The sequence below is a fragment of the Lampris incognitus genome, chromosome 2, assembly GCF_029633865.1.
Source record: "Lampris incognitus isolate fLamInc1 chromosome 2, fLamInc1.hap2, whole genome shotgun sequence".
Taxonomy (NCBI): Eukaryota; Metazoa; Chordata; class Actinopteri; order Lampriformes; family Lampridae; genus Lampris; species Lampris incognitus.
Genome location: NC_079212.1, coordinates 85,095,199 through 85,110,889, shown reverse-complemented (window position 1 = coordinate 85,110,889; position 15,691 = coordinate 85,095,199). Strand labels below are relative to the sequence as shown.

General features: G+C 49.6%; 1 protein-coding gene across 1 annotated transcript; it reads right to left on the bottom strand.

The window, feature by feature from the left end:
* Positions 1-599: 599 nt before the first annotated feature.
* LOC130106706 (nuclear receptor subfamily 1 group D member 2-like) lies at positions 600-13,873 on the bottom strand. The gene is made up of 8 exons (XM_056272924.1): positions 13,125-13,873; positions 5,608-5,922; positions 5,420-5,508; positions 5,166-5,310; positions 2,740-3,341; positions 2,317-2,502; positions 1,969-2,179; positions 600-1,842 (listed from the first exon to the last, which is right to left on the bottom strand). The coding sequence occupies exons 1-8, from the start codon at positions 13,138-13,140 to the stop codon at positions 1,646-1,648; spliced, it is 1,761 nt and encodes a 586-aa protein (XP_056128899.1). The 5' UTR covers positions 13,141-13,873; the 3' UTR covers positions 600-1,645.
* Between the last annotated feature and the right edge of the window lie 1,818 nt (positions 13,874-15,691).

Here is a 15,691-nt window from a genome sequence, read left to right as displayed (position 1 = left end):
ATATTACATTTTTATTTTACTACTTTATTAATCCCCGTGGGGAAATTCTTCCTCTGCATTTAACCCATGCTAGCTGTGTAGCTAGCAGCAGTGGGCAGCTGCCGTGCAGCACCCGGGGACCAACTCCAGTTGGTCTCGCCATGCCTCGGTCAGGGGCACAGACAGGAGTATTAACCCTAACACGCATGTCTTTTTGATGGTGGGGGAAACCGGAAGACCTGGAGAAAACCCACCATAGACACAGGGAGAACATGCAAACTCCCCCAAGGTTGGACAACCCCGGGGTTCCAACCTAGGACCTTCTTGCTGTGAGGCAACAGCGCTAACCACTGCACCCAAGGAATATATGCCATGTATGTGTGTGTGTGTGTGTGTGTGTGTGTGTGTATGTATGTATGTATGTATGTATATATATATATATGTATATATATTTATATATATATTTGGCCAAATAAAGATGATTCTGGTTGTGAAACGAGACCAAGACTGAAACAACGGTATACCATAAAATGTTAACACAAGGTTATGCACAGGGTTATGCAGTCAGTTGACGTTTATTTCAACGACACTGGTTCCAATAAAAAGTTGATACTCGGAGCAATGGTTCAAACGCTGCTATATTTTATTTTTATTTCATTTTTGCTTTTTTTTGCAGTGAAAAGAGCACTTTGCTCAGTATTGCCATCATAATTCACACAGTAATCAAACAATAAATTCATTTCCATATCAAGAATCTGCACACTGACAAGGTAAGAACCAAACGTTAAGATTATATACAAAATGTACATCCGATCAACTTGATACACAACCCATCAGACACGGTCTGAAATGACCAATATATCTCCCTGATTACTGCACACAGATTGTATACAAACTTAATGCAACTTACTCTGAAATCTTAAAAAATATTGTACATTTCTCAACAATCCCAAAAGGGATGATTTTCATAAAGATTTCCAACATTTCATCATTTGAAAATAGCTTAGATTATTTTGACAGTGCATAAACAAACAGTCCTCTCAATGACGCGGTAAACATCTCTATTGCTGTATATGTATATGTATATAAATATATATATATATTACATATCTGATTCTGGAGGTTTCTTAAGAGATGGAAAGTGCTTTTTAGTCTTGTAGCATTGAATGTATAGAAAGATACCGTTGGCGGTGAAGGAGTCCATATTCCCTTTTCTCCGGCCAGGAAAATGTGCATCTCTCTTGTTAGTTGTGCGACAGTGTGTGCTCGGAGAATCACGTGGGGTAAGGAATGAGAAAGGAGGGAGGAACAGGCTCTCGAATTTTGGTCTTCAGACAATCACTGGAAGTGACGAGGGGGTAAACAACAAGGTAAGTGTCAGCAGTCCGAGTTCGACGATCGTGACAGCAGTTGATGAGGGTGGTTTCACAATTTCCAGTCTGTTTCAGGAGTCACCACCCATAGCTGTGTCCTCATCCCTACACTTATTCTTCTTTCCCGGTCCTCTTCAATCACGGAAGTCAGACATGGCATGGTTCCCCCGAACAACAGTCCGTCACACAAAGGCCAGAGTCTGCAGCTGGCTCGGCCCGTATGGAAAGCAGGGAGGTTCCCCAAAGGCAGATGCCCATGTTAAGCGGCGCTTCTTTGGGTTGGCCCTCACTGCTCAAGGGTCTATGCGGAAGGCCAGCAGCTTGTCAGAGTGCTGATTGTTGAGGGTTCGCAGGTCAGGCAGACGCAGTAGTAGCTTAGGGAAGAGGGTGCTGTCATCGGGACAACGGCGGGTGACAAGGGAGCGAAGTGCTTGAATCAGATTCTCCTGCAGTCGCTCCACTGCCATGACCTCCACTATACCAGAGCGATCTGAGGAGCCACACGAAGGACAAGGAGAAGACACTGAGGTTAGGGCTGAGTGAACTGTACAGTGTGTGTGTGTGTGTGTGTGTGTCTGTCTGTGTGTATGTCTGTCTGTGTGTGCGCGCATCTTACCAGCAGAAACCAGCACCACAGCCATGAAAAGGGCCATCTCATCAGGTTCCAGACCTAGAGATCCGAGCTTCTCACTGAAGTCAAACATGGAGTCCAGTAAGGAGGCCATGCCAAGAGCCCGCAATGATGCCAGCGAATACGTCTGTCCATTGAGGAAGGTCACAGTCCTCTCCCGGGGGTCAAACAATGAGCAAAATCTCACCATCAGAACCTAAAGGGAAGAACCAGGTCAGATTAGCATCAGTAAAGTCCTCAGGGGAAGGAGAGAAGAAGCACAGAAATAAACATATGCCCATCCTGTCCAGTACCACATGTTGTATTTCTAAATTTGCCCGCCGCTGGACATACCTGGAACGTCCCGGACTTGAGCAGCATGACCTGGTCATGCTGACTCAGACTCTGGAAGCCAGGAATACTCTTGGCAAATTCCACCACCTCTTTGACAGCAGGGGTGAAGCACTGGGAGAAAGACTCCCACACCTCTTGACTGGAACGACTGGCAGGAGCCACGGGACAGGCATTTAGAGGACATGCCTAGGGATTAATTGAAATAAGGAAAAGAAGGGAGGAAGGGTCAGGATGTTCTTATTCATAGTTGTATTGTTCCATAGTTATTTCTGGCATCTGCATGGTTATTCCTACTTTAAGTTTAGGATCAACGATTTTTAGCTACAACTACAGACTAGCTTACCCCTAAGTATATGCATTTATTTTAAATATGTATTGATATTGACAGCTAACACACATTCACAGACGAAAAATGAAACTCACCAGCACTTTGGCTCCTCCGTTCAACTTCCAAGGACAGGAATTTTGGTTCTGGGAATCACTGGGTGCAAAGCTGCTGCTGTTGGTGTGGTAGGACTGAGAAGATGATCTGCCACTGACAGGGCAACGACTCTGGTCAGAAGATGAGATGTGGGTGTACTTTGCATTGTCGACGTTGGTGCTCGTAGGGCTGTTGTTGTTAGAGGCGACAGGGCAATGTGAGGGGACATAATAGCCAGATGGCACGTTTGAATGGCACCATCGAGTGGGGCTAGGATGGGTTTGCGCCTGAAGCTGAGATGACCCGTGCGATAAGGCAGAATCTTGAGCTGCACTGTTGAGGAAAGATGAAGAGCCATTGTTCTTATTGTTGTTGGCAGCCATCTTGAGTGGTTTCTCCTCAACATGCACAAAGGTATTCTGGTAGGACTGTGATATGACGCCAGCTGCTTCATTTGACTGGTTCTCCGAACTGCAGGAGTCCTCGGGAGGAGACGAAGCCTCAGCCTCCATGCATCCTGATTCATTGAGGCTGTTCATGTAGCTCTGCATCTCATCCAACAGCCTCTGCTTCTCCCGTTTAGGAATACGCCCAAAACGCACAGCTAGGGAGAAACCAACCAGGAGAGAAGATGCCGTGTTAGGCTTTGTTGCAAGCATCAATATTACAACCCATCCCTTACTGGCAAGCCTTGATTTTAATAAGACAAGATAACCTTTATTCACCCCCGAAGGAAAATTCAGGAACTGTGAACTGGATACATGAACTGCACCAGGGGTGAGGTATTTTATGCAGTCTACACCTTCAAGGCGTTTGACAGTTGAGGATGGAATGATTTGCTAGGGCTTTTTTCTCATTATGACCACCGCACTTGACATTCTCTGACTCCATATAGTGTGCAAACATATGAATTATTATCCTCCAAAGGCCTTTTTAATCCATCTGGCTTTACCATCTCCTATTGTGATGACTGGAGTTAGCGCAGCTAAACCGCTTTCCTCATCTGACACCTTCATCCTCTTCTCCCTCTTCCCAATCACCCCCACCCCCCTGCTCTTGCAACTTCACCTCTTTTTGCAAACCCTATTTATAGCAATCTGTTACTGTATGCTAAACCCCCTCCCCCCAGAGTCTCTGCCTTCCCCTGTCTTTGGTTGGAGCTCTCACTCTCTCCTGTCGGTGGAAGTAGGTCACTGGGTCAGTGAGCAGTGGCTGTGATGTCATTAGCCCAGTGACAGATTGAGAGAGTCACAGAGGGTTGGTAAGGTGAGACAGATAGAAGAGGTGGATGAGGTGGGGGGACCAAAGACAAAGGGTTGAAAGTAACAAAAAAATAAAATAAAATAGGATGATTAACGTAGGAAGTGAACGGTGCCGGTCAATTAGCAGGAGTGGAAAACATAAATTGAGGTTGTGGGTTACACACTCTTCATCTGATCTAGCTGTATTTTTTAAATTTGTGATCAGAAGACGATATGTCACATAGTAATAAGGAGTATATATGTGGTGATTTTTGAGACAAATAAATAAAAAATCTGCTGTATTCGCTAGTCTTTTGCCTCTGCTGCATTCTGCCTTTTTTTGGGGTCAACTAAAAATGTTTGCCCCAGATAAGCAGATGATTTATTATCACCTAGTGTGGTCAACTCCCTAGCGAGATAGGACCTGCTGGGAAACAATGCTGTGCATTGACTTTCTTTAACTACATCTTCAGCTGTGTTCTTGTGATGAACTGGCTAGAACTGCATTATGGAACAACGCTTAGAAAATGACTGTCACTGTCGGCCGGCGCTGTAAAAAAATAATAGGTACTAAAGCCCATTAAGTTGAACAAATGGGGTATTTAACGGCTTTGTGGCCCACTTTCCCGAAATAAACCATATTTGTCACAGTTTTCCTCATGATTGATGACTACTGGGACTCCTGAGCTCCTCCTGTTATAAATCATGCAGCAGGGCAAGGAGAGAGCGAGACAAAAGGGAACAAGAGACACAGATAGGAGGAGGTGGAGAGTAAAGGGATGAGGACGCTGGAGCCAGATAACGGATGGTTTGTGATGGGGGGCGAGATAAACCTCTGGCCCTTTCAACAACAAGTTTCTTAGCAAAGAGGATTTATAATAACTGAGGCCTCACGTGGTCAAAATCAGCTTCAACAGCTGATTCTGAGATATTACCTGCATACGTCGTGAAATAAGAGCTATACATCACAACATTATACATGATGGGGATGCGGGTCTAATCCAAATTGATGACTACACATGACCAGCCCCATGCCCTCTGTTCTGCTGTGAGATTAGAAATGAAATCACATGGCTGAAACCCATATTTCCTCTCTGCATTGAGACATGGCTGGAGGTTAATTTCAGTTTTCCCTGGCTGGGTTCGCAGTGGTTCTGCCATGATAAAAAAAAGACATTTCTTCTCACCATCTCTGGACATGCCCACAGAGAGACACTTCTTGAAGCGGCAGTGCTGGCAGCGATTTCGGTTCATGCGCATGATCAGACAGTTCTCGTTCTTCACACACATCTTGTAGTGGATATTCTGCTGGATACTGCGCCTGAAGAAGCCCTGTGGTGAGAAAAATGGACACGGTAAGATGTGACGTGTTCATGCTTTCATGCACGCATGCCAAGCAGTAGAAGAGTGTCCCAGCACAACAGAGGAATGAATGCCTCACCTTGCAACCTTCACAGGCGTGCACACCATAATGGAACCCGGATGCGATGTCGCCACACACCTTGCACAGGAGCACCATGCCGCCGGTCTCTACGTGAAGCACACATCCATTGTCAGAGACACATAAAACAGTGAACTACAGGCAGACGAATACAGAACAAGAAGGAAGGCAGTGAATGCTCTACTTACTGGTGAATGAGCCCGTAAATCCACAAGGTCTTTTGGCCGCTATGGGGTGGTGGTAGGTGGCAGGTGACATTCCTGTAATTTGGGCACTCGATGCCTTGTTCACTTCGGGGAACTGGAAGACCATTTTGGGCGGTGGCGGACTTCCGCCTCCTTGCTCGCCTCTCTGTTTCTGGGAACCGATCTCTTGAAAGGAGACACCCTCTGGGGACGAGGGCTGAGAGTGGGAGGACGGTGACTGGGTTTGGTAGCCGCTGGAGGGGCTGCCAGGACTGGGGCTGGCACTGCCAGTTGAGCCTGCGTACAGGATAACGCTACCTGCAGGCCAGAAGAGGAAGATGGGTTTAGTTCAGTGTTCTAGATCTGTGAGGAAATTCAAATTGAGCCTATTTTAATTCTGCCGGTCTGCTTGGCTTTCCCAACATGCACACATGCTCACGCCCAAAAGTATAACAATGTTTATGCAAGTTGTTAGATTTCACTCCAAAATGACCGCCAGTGTTTAAACTCTATATTCTGTCAAGATACATACCCAGTTGAGATATGAATGCATTACATATATGTTAGTATGTCTGTTATGAAACTGACACCATGTTAGTATGTCTGTTATGAAACTAACTGACACCAGAACTAAAATTGTAACTACTATAATACCATTTTTAAACAATTTAAACTTCAGAGAGACGTGGTCGAACTTGAATAGCGAAATTGAAAAGGGAAAATATGACCTGGAAAACACATATTGCTAATCTAACAAACGTAACAAGGCCTATAAAACGTGACATGTAAAAAAGAACTGAAAATAAATACTGAAACAGTCCCAAACAACGACCGGGACTTAAAAACTACTACAACGACCGTAGGCGGTCATTTTGACCGCCACGGTTTTTAAACTCTATATTGTGTCAAGATAAATACCCAGTTGATATATTAATGCATTACATATGTTAGTATGTCTGTTAAGAAACTAACTGACACCAAAATTAACATTTTAACCACTTTAATAATATTTTTCAAACAATTTAAAATGGCCGCTGTCCAACGCCTGTAAATACTGCAGCGCCTCGGTGGTAGTCATGGTGCGTCTGTAACCAGACATGTTGGACACACTCACACATCAACTTTAGACCATTTCTCTCCACTGGAGGGCGCTAGTGTGTTCCTAGGACAGAGCAACGAACTTCACGAAGGAAATGACGCCACCAACACACGTCATAAATACTTACATGACGCGCACCATCACGCGCAAATTACGAGACGGTCATTTTATAACCTTTTTTGTGCAGTTGAGCTAAAACTAATTTTAAATGCAAATATATGTAATTTTAGGAGAATTCAGGGAGCGGCAGGTCAGTATCCCCCCCTCCCCACAAAGTTAGTAAACTTTGAAAATCCAAAACGGTCATAATGACTGTCTTGGTCGTTCTGAAATACTTGTGTTGTACGTTTTGAAAACCCGGCCTCCAGCTAATCTTGCGGTGTGGCCCACAACACAGCTGTGGCTGACTGCTTCCAGGTTGCCAGGCACTTATCTCTTTAAAACAAAGCTTTCTGTTTAGTTGTCAGTAAGTAAAGCCTCATTTCAATACTTAATTATGGAAGGTGACCCAAAATGGGTCAAAAGGCCTTAGGGTCTATCCATCTAAAGGGGTTTGTGTACATCAGGGCTTAACATTGGGTTGAACATCGTGTTGTGCGTGGGGGTGAACAAAATGATTGTTTTTGTTTCCACATTAATGGGCGTTATAAGGGTAAAGTCACGCCTTGTCATGTTTTATGAGGGCAAATAGTTTATTTTGGGGGGGGTTGTACAGCCCAGTGGTAATCATGGCAGGGTTATAACCCCTCACCCCGACATTAAACTGCATTTATACCAGTGTCACGTAGGTGCCTCACATGCCCTGAGCCTTCAGCCGGGCATAAAACTCTAACCATCTAACCACCAGCACCTATTATGAGATTAAATTACAGATATCATCGGATTATTATCAGATTATAAAGTAGTGTGTGTGGACGGGCGTAGGTAACGAGTGAAACAGTGTTGGTCTGAACGAGTATTCACACGGTTAACAGGCGGTACACGCAGCGTCACGTGTGACTCTGTAAAGAGCCTCAGAGTTGGTTCCGGTTCCCGGTTTACACTCTGTAAAGAGCCTCCGAGTTGGTTCCGGTTCCCGGTGTACGCTCTGTAAAGAGCCTCCGAGTTGGTTCCGGTTCCCGGTGTACACTCTGTAAAGAGCCTCCGAGTTGGTTCCGGTTCCCGGTGTACACTCTGTAAAGAGCCTCAGAGTTGGTTCCGGTTCCCGGTTCCCTATGTACACTCTGTAAAGAGCCTCCGAGTTGGTTCCGGTTCCCGGTTTACACTCTGTAAAGAGCCTCGGAGTTGGTTTCGGTTTCCGGTTTCCACTCTGTAAAGAGCCTCAGAGTTGGTTCCGGTTTCCTACTTGAACGCTTCACGGATCTATTCGCGTTCGTTCCGGTTTGCCCCCGCAACACGTTACAGATCAGCTGTGCGGGTCTGCGGGCTTCCTGCCGGAGCCCTTCATGACTCGCGCCCATGTGTTTTGGGGAGTCGTGTTCTCTCCGTGAGATGAGCCGCTTCCCGTCACGTGGCCGCGGCTCCGTCTGCGCGCCCTTCAAATATGGAGCGTGACTGCTCTCGCCCCCCCCCCCCCCCCCGCTGGCCGCGCACCCGCCACCTGACCACGAGCTCACATGGACGCCTGAGAGCCCCGCCCCGCCCACAAGGCCGCTGCGCAGTCCCGTGTGCGTGGCGGCGGCGGCTGCGCAACAACAAGCGGAGGACAGATCACGTTGGGGGAGCGGAGGCGCTGTGCCGCACAGCTGCAGAGTGCAGAGCCGGCGGATCCCCGCTGCGCAGAGCTGCGCAGAGCTGCGTAAGCTGCTGCGCAGTCACGTTGCCAGTCGACCGTGTTCTCTCGGTGACACATTTATTTATGTACTTAGGACTGAAGTCAGCCAATATGGGCTACACACTTCTCCACACGAAACCTCGGGTGAGACTGGTATGCTGTGTCGGTCTTTGTCAGCCCAACTGCATCTAGCAGGTTACCTTTTATGCCCCGTACTGTCTAATAATGCATTTTAGTACAGCCTGTAAAAATATTATCAGACTATTTGTCACGTTTCTTTTTTTTGCGTTTTTTTATTTGCACGTTATTGCACACAGGTCAAAACAATGTTATTTCAACTTGAATGAAAATACTGTCTGAAATAACACACGTATCCTTGAGTTGTTTAGAAAGTCTGTGCACGTTTTCTCACAAGGACCTTGACCAATCAGTTAGAAAGCCTCCCTCTGCTCCCTGCTCCTTCCCTCTCCTTGAGACAACACGTGCTGCATCCCCGCTTAGCTTTTAAAGTGTCTCCTTAATTCCTCAGTTGTCACGTGTCAGCGCCAACTGCGAAAAGTGCTCCGGGCTGGAGGGTTTGTGTGTGAAAAGCATGTCCTGAACCTGACAGGTCAGCTTTAAATCCAGCACATGTGTGTGCGGCCAGGGGCTTAAGGTCACGGTGCGATGCGACACCTGAAGAGGACAGGGTATGTCAGTGTCATATGAAGCACACAGCCCCCTCTACGTGTCCCTAATGCAACCCTCCATACATTCCTGCTGAAGCTCCTCCGTCTCTGCACCCTGTCCAGGAATGTCAGGTGGTTGGAGGGCGGACCGTGCACATAGGAAACCATATCTTGGCCACGCTCCAGTGCAGACTACAACATGTGACAGAGACACACAAAACCATAAAAACTACAATATGTACAAAACAAGCCGTGGCCCTTCCCTTCCAGACTATCTCAGGTGTCCCAGCCATGGGGAACACATGGCAGGCAAGTGATTCATACACAACTTACTCATCTCAATGGCGCGAGGGGTACGCCCCCTTATGAAGTACACTCATTCCACTCTTCTTCCTGTCATGTGAGCGTTTATAACTGTGCATGGGCTGTGGCTTTGCAGCACGTGACGCCGTCGCCCCCATGTCACGAGGTTTCTAATGAGGCCATGAACAAAAGTGGACATGTTTCTTCCGAGGTTCTTTGTGGGCAGCAGTTGACTCATGTGTCCAGCTTATTGACCCATCAAATAACTATAGTTTGAAGAATAATCAACGGGGTTGTGTGAATCCATTGACAACCGCAGTGTTTAAGAGGTTCTGTTGTTTCAGAGTAGTGGAGCTCCCACATGTCAACTCACCACCGTTGCTCTAATCCCAAATCCACATTGTTGGACCAAATCTGGAGATGACTTTTCAATAAACTGGCACAGAGTTGCTTGGGGCATTGTATAGTACACTTAAAATGTCGTCTTTAATGATGAGAAAAAGCTCCACGTATCCAAACCTGTATTTCCAACAAGAGCTGGGGAGGCTGGTTACCTCTCTCCCGAGGTGAAAGTACTATTCTTTGACCAAATCGGGCACTGTCTATGTGGCTTTTTTATTCTGCATTGCCGTCAGAAGACGTTTCCAGACTGAGAAGCAGGCTTGCTGTGAGATGAGAGCTCCTGGCCCTTGCTAACGTGAATGACACCAGCAACACATGGTTTCTGGGAGGTGCAAGAAGCATTATCTCTCCAAGTGTCAGGAATTACAGGAATGTCAGAAGAATTCTGCACATTTGGGGCAACAGCTTTGCTATGCGTAGTGAAAAACACATGTGTCTGTGGTTCTGGGTCAGAAGGTGAGCTGCAGAGTAGCACGGACGGGGATGCTCATGGCGGTTAGGCCCCGTACCTCGTCAGTCTTCCAGAGGTTATGCGGTGCACATGGGGGAACTGATAATGCAGCCTTGACTCAAGCCCTTTCTGCTGCTGAGCCATAGTCTGAGGCTTTACTTAAGGAAAACACTGGCTGATAACAGCCAACAAGATTTTTTAAAAATGTCCACTCTTGTGACCGGACGTTGATAACAGAGCGCCTCACAGTATTAACCAGAAGACCTATAGGGCCAAAAACATCAAACAAACGATGCATAGAGAGTGATCCCTTTTGTTATGTTTGATGAATTGAAATGTTGTGTGTTCACTGGCAGAAGAGTTGAACGTTATTATAGATACAACACAACTGCCGCAGCTGCATACAAAACCAGCAGGCCGCGGCGCCGCTAGGATTCATCCATGTTGTCAAGCTGTATAGAAGCAGACCAGTTCAGGGTTACCAGTCTCAAGGCAACATGACAACCCGTCACTTCACTGAGTCCGCCAGAGTTTACACTGCGGAAGCCTCCTGTGGACCGCAGCAGGGAGGGGCGGGGAGGAGAGGGGCGGGGCTCCGGCGGCCCCGAAGCCCTCTGACCCACTGACCAGGCAGCCCGCACACGTTCCGTCGAGCCGAGCGGAATAACCGGGAGGGGGCGGGGCGCCGGGAATCACGCGCGGCACGTGGACCGCGGAGGCTGTGCATGTGCCGCACTTCCGTCGGTCCACCACCGGACACGCACGTCACACACTACTCCACGCTGAACACACGACACCACGTGACTATTCTAGACACGTTCTGCGGGGACGGCGTCGTGTACGCGGCGCAGCTCATCATGACAGCGCAGTTTCAACACAACACAACGCCGAGCCGGAACCAACAACAGCCTCGGCAGCGTCCGACTGATGAAGAGGGAGGACTGCTGTAAATAACACGACATGGGGACGTTTCCGCTGCATTTGGGTTTTCTCCGGCAGGACTAGTCAGTCGGACGAGGCGACCAAAACTTAACGTCGCCATGGCGACGCAGAGAAGTGGATTGATAGAAACCCAAGACGTGTTAGCTGAAGCTCAGCAATTGCAGGCAAACACTGCAGCAAGCCGACTAGTTTCTCCTGTAACGTGTATCGGCACCCCGCACCTGCCAACAGGCCAACTTCCGTGCAACGTGCAAGGTGTTTATATTAGCCAGTACACAACGGTGCTAGCTAGTAGTGTTGCATCAGCCTCGCTTATCTTCAGCTCCTTATTTGCACTTTGCAACCCGCTATTTTCAGTAGCATGATAAAAGTTTTAGTAGTTGATATAAAGGTAAACAAGACAACATGCTGGTGATACGACGATACGCGCCAAAGCGAAAGCCAGTCAGCTTCCGGTGCTATCATTAACTTCCAGTACCAAGTTTAGACCAGGGTTCAGATGAGCTGCGTGATCGCCGCAAAGGCTGACCTTCAGCTTGTTGCCAGAACGCTCCATAGTTGGCACCGCTCAGTTGCGCTGGCTATGGTCTAGCGAGTATGGTTGCACACGCACACGCCCCGCTGCACGTGTGAGAAACAAATGAACCGCAGTGTGAACCGGTCAGTGTCAGAAGGGCTGACCTCTGAACCCACCACACTTTCCCCTATCGTACGGACTGCTTTTAACGGGCGCACGTGGGCAGGCGAAGCCACGGAGGTCTGCAGTACCGACGAAACGCCCCGCGGTTCGGCAGAAAAGGGTTTTCGTCTACGACGAATCTTATCTCTAGAGAAAGACGGAGACCGCGGGTGCACTGAGCAGTGTGTGTTGGATGGAGGGCGCTGTAGGTGGTGCTTCATGTGAGTTTGTTTACATGTACGGGGTGGGAAGTCTTCCGTCAACATGACACACCACCATCACACACCACCATCACACAACAACATCACACAACACCATCACACAACAACATCACACACCACCATCACACAACACCATCAGCCACGGTATGCAGACACCCACCCAGAGGCTCGTCTCTAGACCAGTATTGTGCCGGTGTAGCCCTCTGTCAGTCACCATTACTCCTACTGACTTGTTTTAAACACAACCAGCCTACACAAATCAATACATGATGTACTGGCATGTGTCCGTGTTTGACAGAGACAGACGGACAGAAGTGTAGAGCAGCCAGGAGGCACTAGTTGCAGCCTGCGGTGGTCAGACAGCGTCAGAGCTGAAATCCTACAGCAGCTCTCGGAGACGCCGAGACGCGGTACGCATGTTGGCCACCGCTGTATGAAAACCACATGGAAGTCGACACATCACAACTGACAACTGGAGGAGCGTTACCTAGCCGACATCACACGCTCGTGACCAAGCCGACATCACACGCTCGTTACCTAGCCGACATCACACGCTCGTTACCTAGCCGAGACATCACACGCTCGTTACTTAGCCGAGACATCACACGCTCGTTACATAGCCGACATCACACGCTCGTGACCAAGCCGACATCACACGCTCGTTACCAAGCCGACATCACACGCTCGTTACCTAGCCGAGACATCACACGCTCGTTACCTAGCCGACATCACACGCTCGTTACCTAGCCGAGACATCACACGCTCGTTACCTAGCCGACATCACACGCTCGTTACCTAGCCGAGACATCACACGCTCGTTACCAGTTGAACGGCATCAATGCATTTCACACAACCACTGCAAGTGTAAATGTTCACACGGCCACCAAAGCCTCCACAAAAATCCACATTTCCGGGAGAATTTCACAAGTCGCCCAGTAATCCCCGCAAGACAACTGGTGCAGGCACACCAAGCGCACTTACCGGGACTGTTCTCCATGTTCCCGCTTGTGTTCGGCTGCGCTGGCTGGTATTTACTGCTGGACTGGTGTCCACGGCGTGTTGACGAGGAGTTGGGGGGATGTGGGTGGAAGTGTCATAAGGTGCCCAAGCACAGAGACTGTACCCCGCTGACCAGAGCGGCGCTACGGCGCAGGATATGGGGGGTCAGACAAACACAGATCTAGAGAAATGTGCGCAAAAAAGATCGAATCGGTTCGAAATCCTCTCCGGGATGCGTCTCGTGGACAGGTTGATCCGGACTCCGGGATGCGTCTCGTGGACAGGTTGATCCGGACTCCGGGATGCGTCTCGTGGACAGGTTGATCGGACTCCGGGATGCGTCTCGTGGACAGGTTGATCCGGACTCCGGGATGCGTCTCGTGGACAGGTTGATCCGGACTCTGCTCGGCGTCTCCAGGCTGCGGGTCCGTTATCCCCGTCGCGTACCAAGCAGTGTGTGGAATGTTGCAAACACGCTGCGCGATGCTGCTCGTGCTCACTTCAGCGTAAACAAAGCCGGAGGTGTGAGCGTGCGCATAGTTTAAACACCCGCAGCACACGCCCAGAGATAACCCGCACGCGAAGATAACCCGCACGCGGAGATAACCCGCACGTTTTCAGCTGGCGCAGAAATGTGACTGCTTTTTTTGTGTCCTCGATTCTGTTTTGTCCCGTCAACCTCTGTTGTTTTGTATACCGGATCTCCCTCTCTCTCCCCCTCTGTTTCTCTCCCTCTCTCCCCCTGTTTCTCTCTCTCTCTCTCTCTCTCTCTCTCTCTCTCTCTCTCTCTCTCTCTCTCTCTCTCTCTCTCTCTCTCTCTCTCCCCTCTGTTTCTCTCCCTCTCTCTCCCCTCTGTTTCTCTCTCTCCCTCTCTGTCTCTCTCTCTCTCTCTCTCTCTCTCTCTCTCTCTCTCTCTCCCCTGTTTCTCTCTCTCTCCCCCTCTGTTTCTCTTTCTCTCTCCCTCTCTCTCTCCCCCTCTCTGTCTCCCCCCCTCTCTGTTTCTCTCTCTCTCTCCCCCTCTGTCTCTCTCCCCCTCTCTGTTTCTCTCTCTCTCTCTCTTCCCCTCTCTGTCTCTCTCCCCCTCTGTTTCTCTCTCTGTCTCTCACCCTCTTTTTCTCTCTCTCCCTCTCTATGTTTCTCTCTCTCTCTGTCTCTCCCCCTGTTTCTCTCTCTCTCTCTCTCTCTCTCTCTCTCTCTCTCTCTCTCTCTCTCTCTCTCTCTCTCTCTCTCTCCCCTCTGTTTCTCTCTCTCTCTACGTCTCTCCCCCTCTGTCTCTCCCCCTCTCTGTTTCCCTCTCTCTCTGTCTCTCCCCCTCTCTGTTTCTCTCTCTGTCTCTCCCCCTCTGTCACACTCTCTCTATGTCTGTCCCCCTCTCTGTTTCTCTCTCTCTCTCTCTCTCTCTCTCTCTCTCTCTCTCTCTCTCTCTCTCTCTCTCTCTCTCTCTCTCTCTCTCTTTCCCCCCCTCTATGGTTCTCTCTCCCCCTCTTATGTTTCTCTCTCTCTCTCTGTCTCTCCCCTCTATGTTTCTCTCTCTTTCTCTTAATTCGCTTCAGTTCACTTCAGCAGGGCTTTACGGGCATGGCCATATTCAGTTACAGTGTTGCCGCCGCACAAGGTGCAACAACACAGCGCAGTACACGACGTTACAGCACGCACGCCATCATAACACATCGCTGTACTGCTAAAAACTACAAAAAGAGTCAACCTCTCTCTCTCTCCCCCCCTCTCTCTCCCTCTCTCTCTGTCCCCGCCCCCTCTCCCTCTCCCTCTGTCTCCCCCACCCCCCTCTCCCTCTACCGCTCTCTCTCCCCCCCCTCTCTCTGTCTCCCCCACCCCCCCCCTCTCCCTCTACCGCTCTCTCTCTCTCTCTCTGTCTCCCCCACCCCCCTCTCTCTCCCTCTACCGCTCTCTCTCTCTCGACATTGGAACGCTGGTAAATCTCCGCTGCATGTGCGCGCGCCATGTGAGCCGTTAGCGCGCTGGCCCACTGACACACATTTTATGCAAATACGCGAGGCTGGAGGGAGGAAGAGTGCGCACGTGCGGAAAGGGCGGAGCTCACCGTGACACCCCCCCCCCACACACACACACACACAGCCTGCCCCCTCCACGCCGTCACGTTCCGTCCTGCGGGACCAGAGAATCCTGTTAGCGGGACGCCAACACACGCAGCGCCACAGGAACGAGCTGGGTGCGAGGGAATGTGGGTCAGTCGTGAGTTAGTGTGTTGTTGTGCTGCCCTAGAATGGCGGGGCGCCCTCAACCAGAAGGCACCCCAAAGTCCTCACTTCAAGTTACTGGCAGGCTCGAATGTAGGTCATGTCACTGCAGCCCCGGGCCGTTCGTGGCGCTGTTTCGATACGTGAGCTGAATGAAACCACTGTGTGTTGGTCCGCAGTCACCCTGCCCGGCCGAGACTACCCCGCTCAGCCGACCCCGCTCAGACTACCCCGCTCAGCCGACCCCGCTCAGACTACCCCGCTCAGCCGACCCCGCTCAGACGACCCCGCTCAGCCGACCCAGCTCAGACTACCCCGCTCAGACGAGCT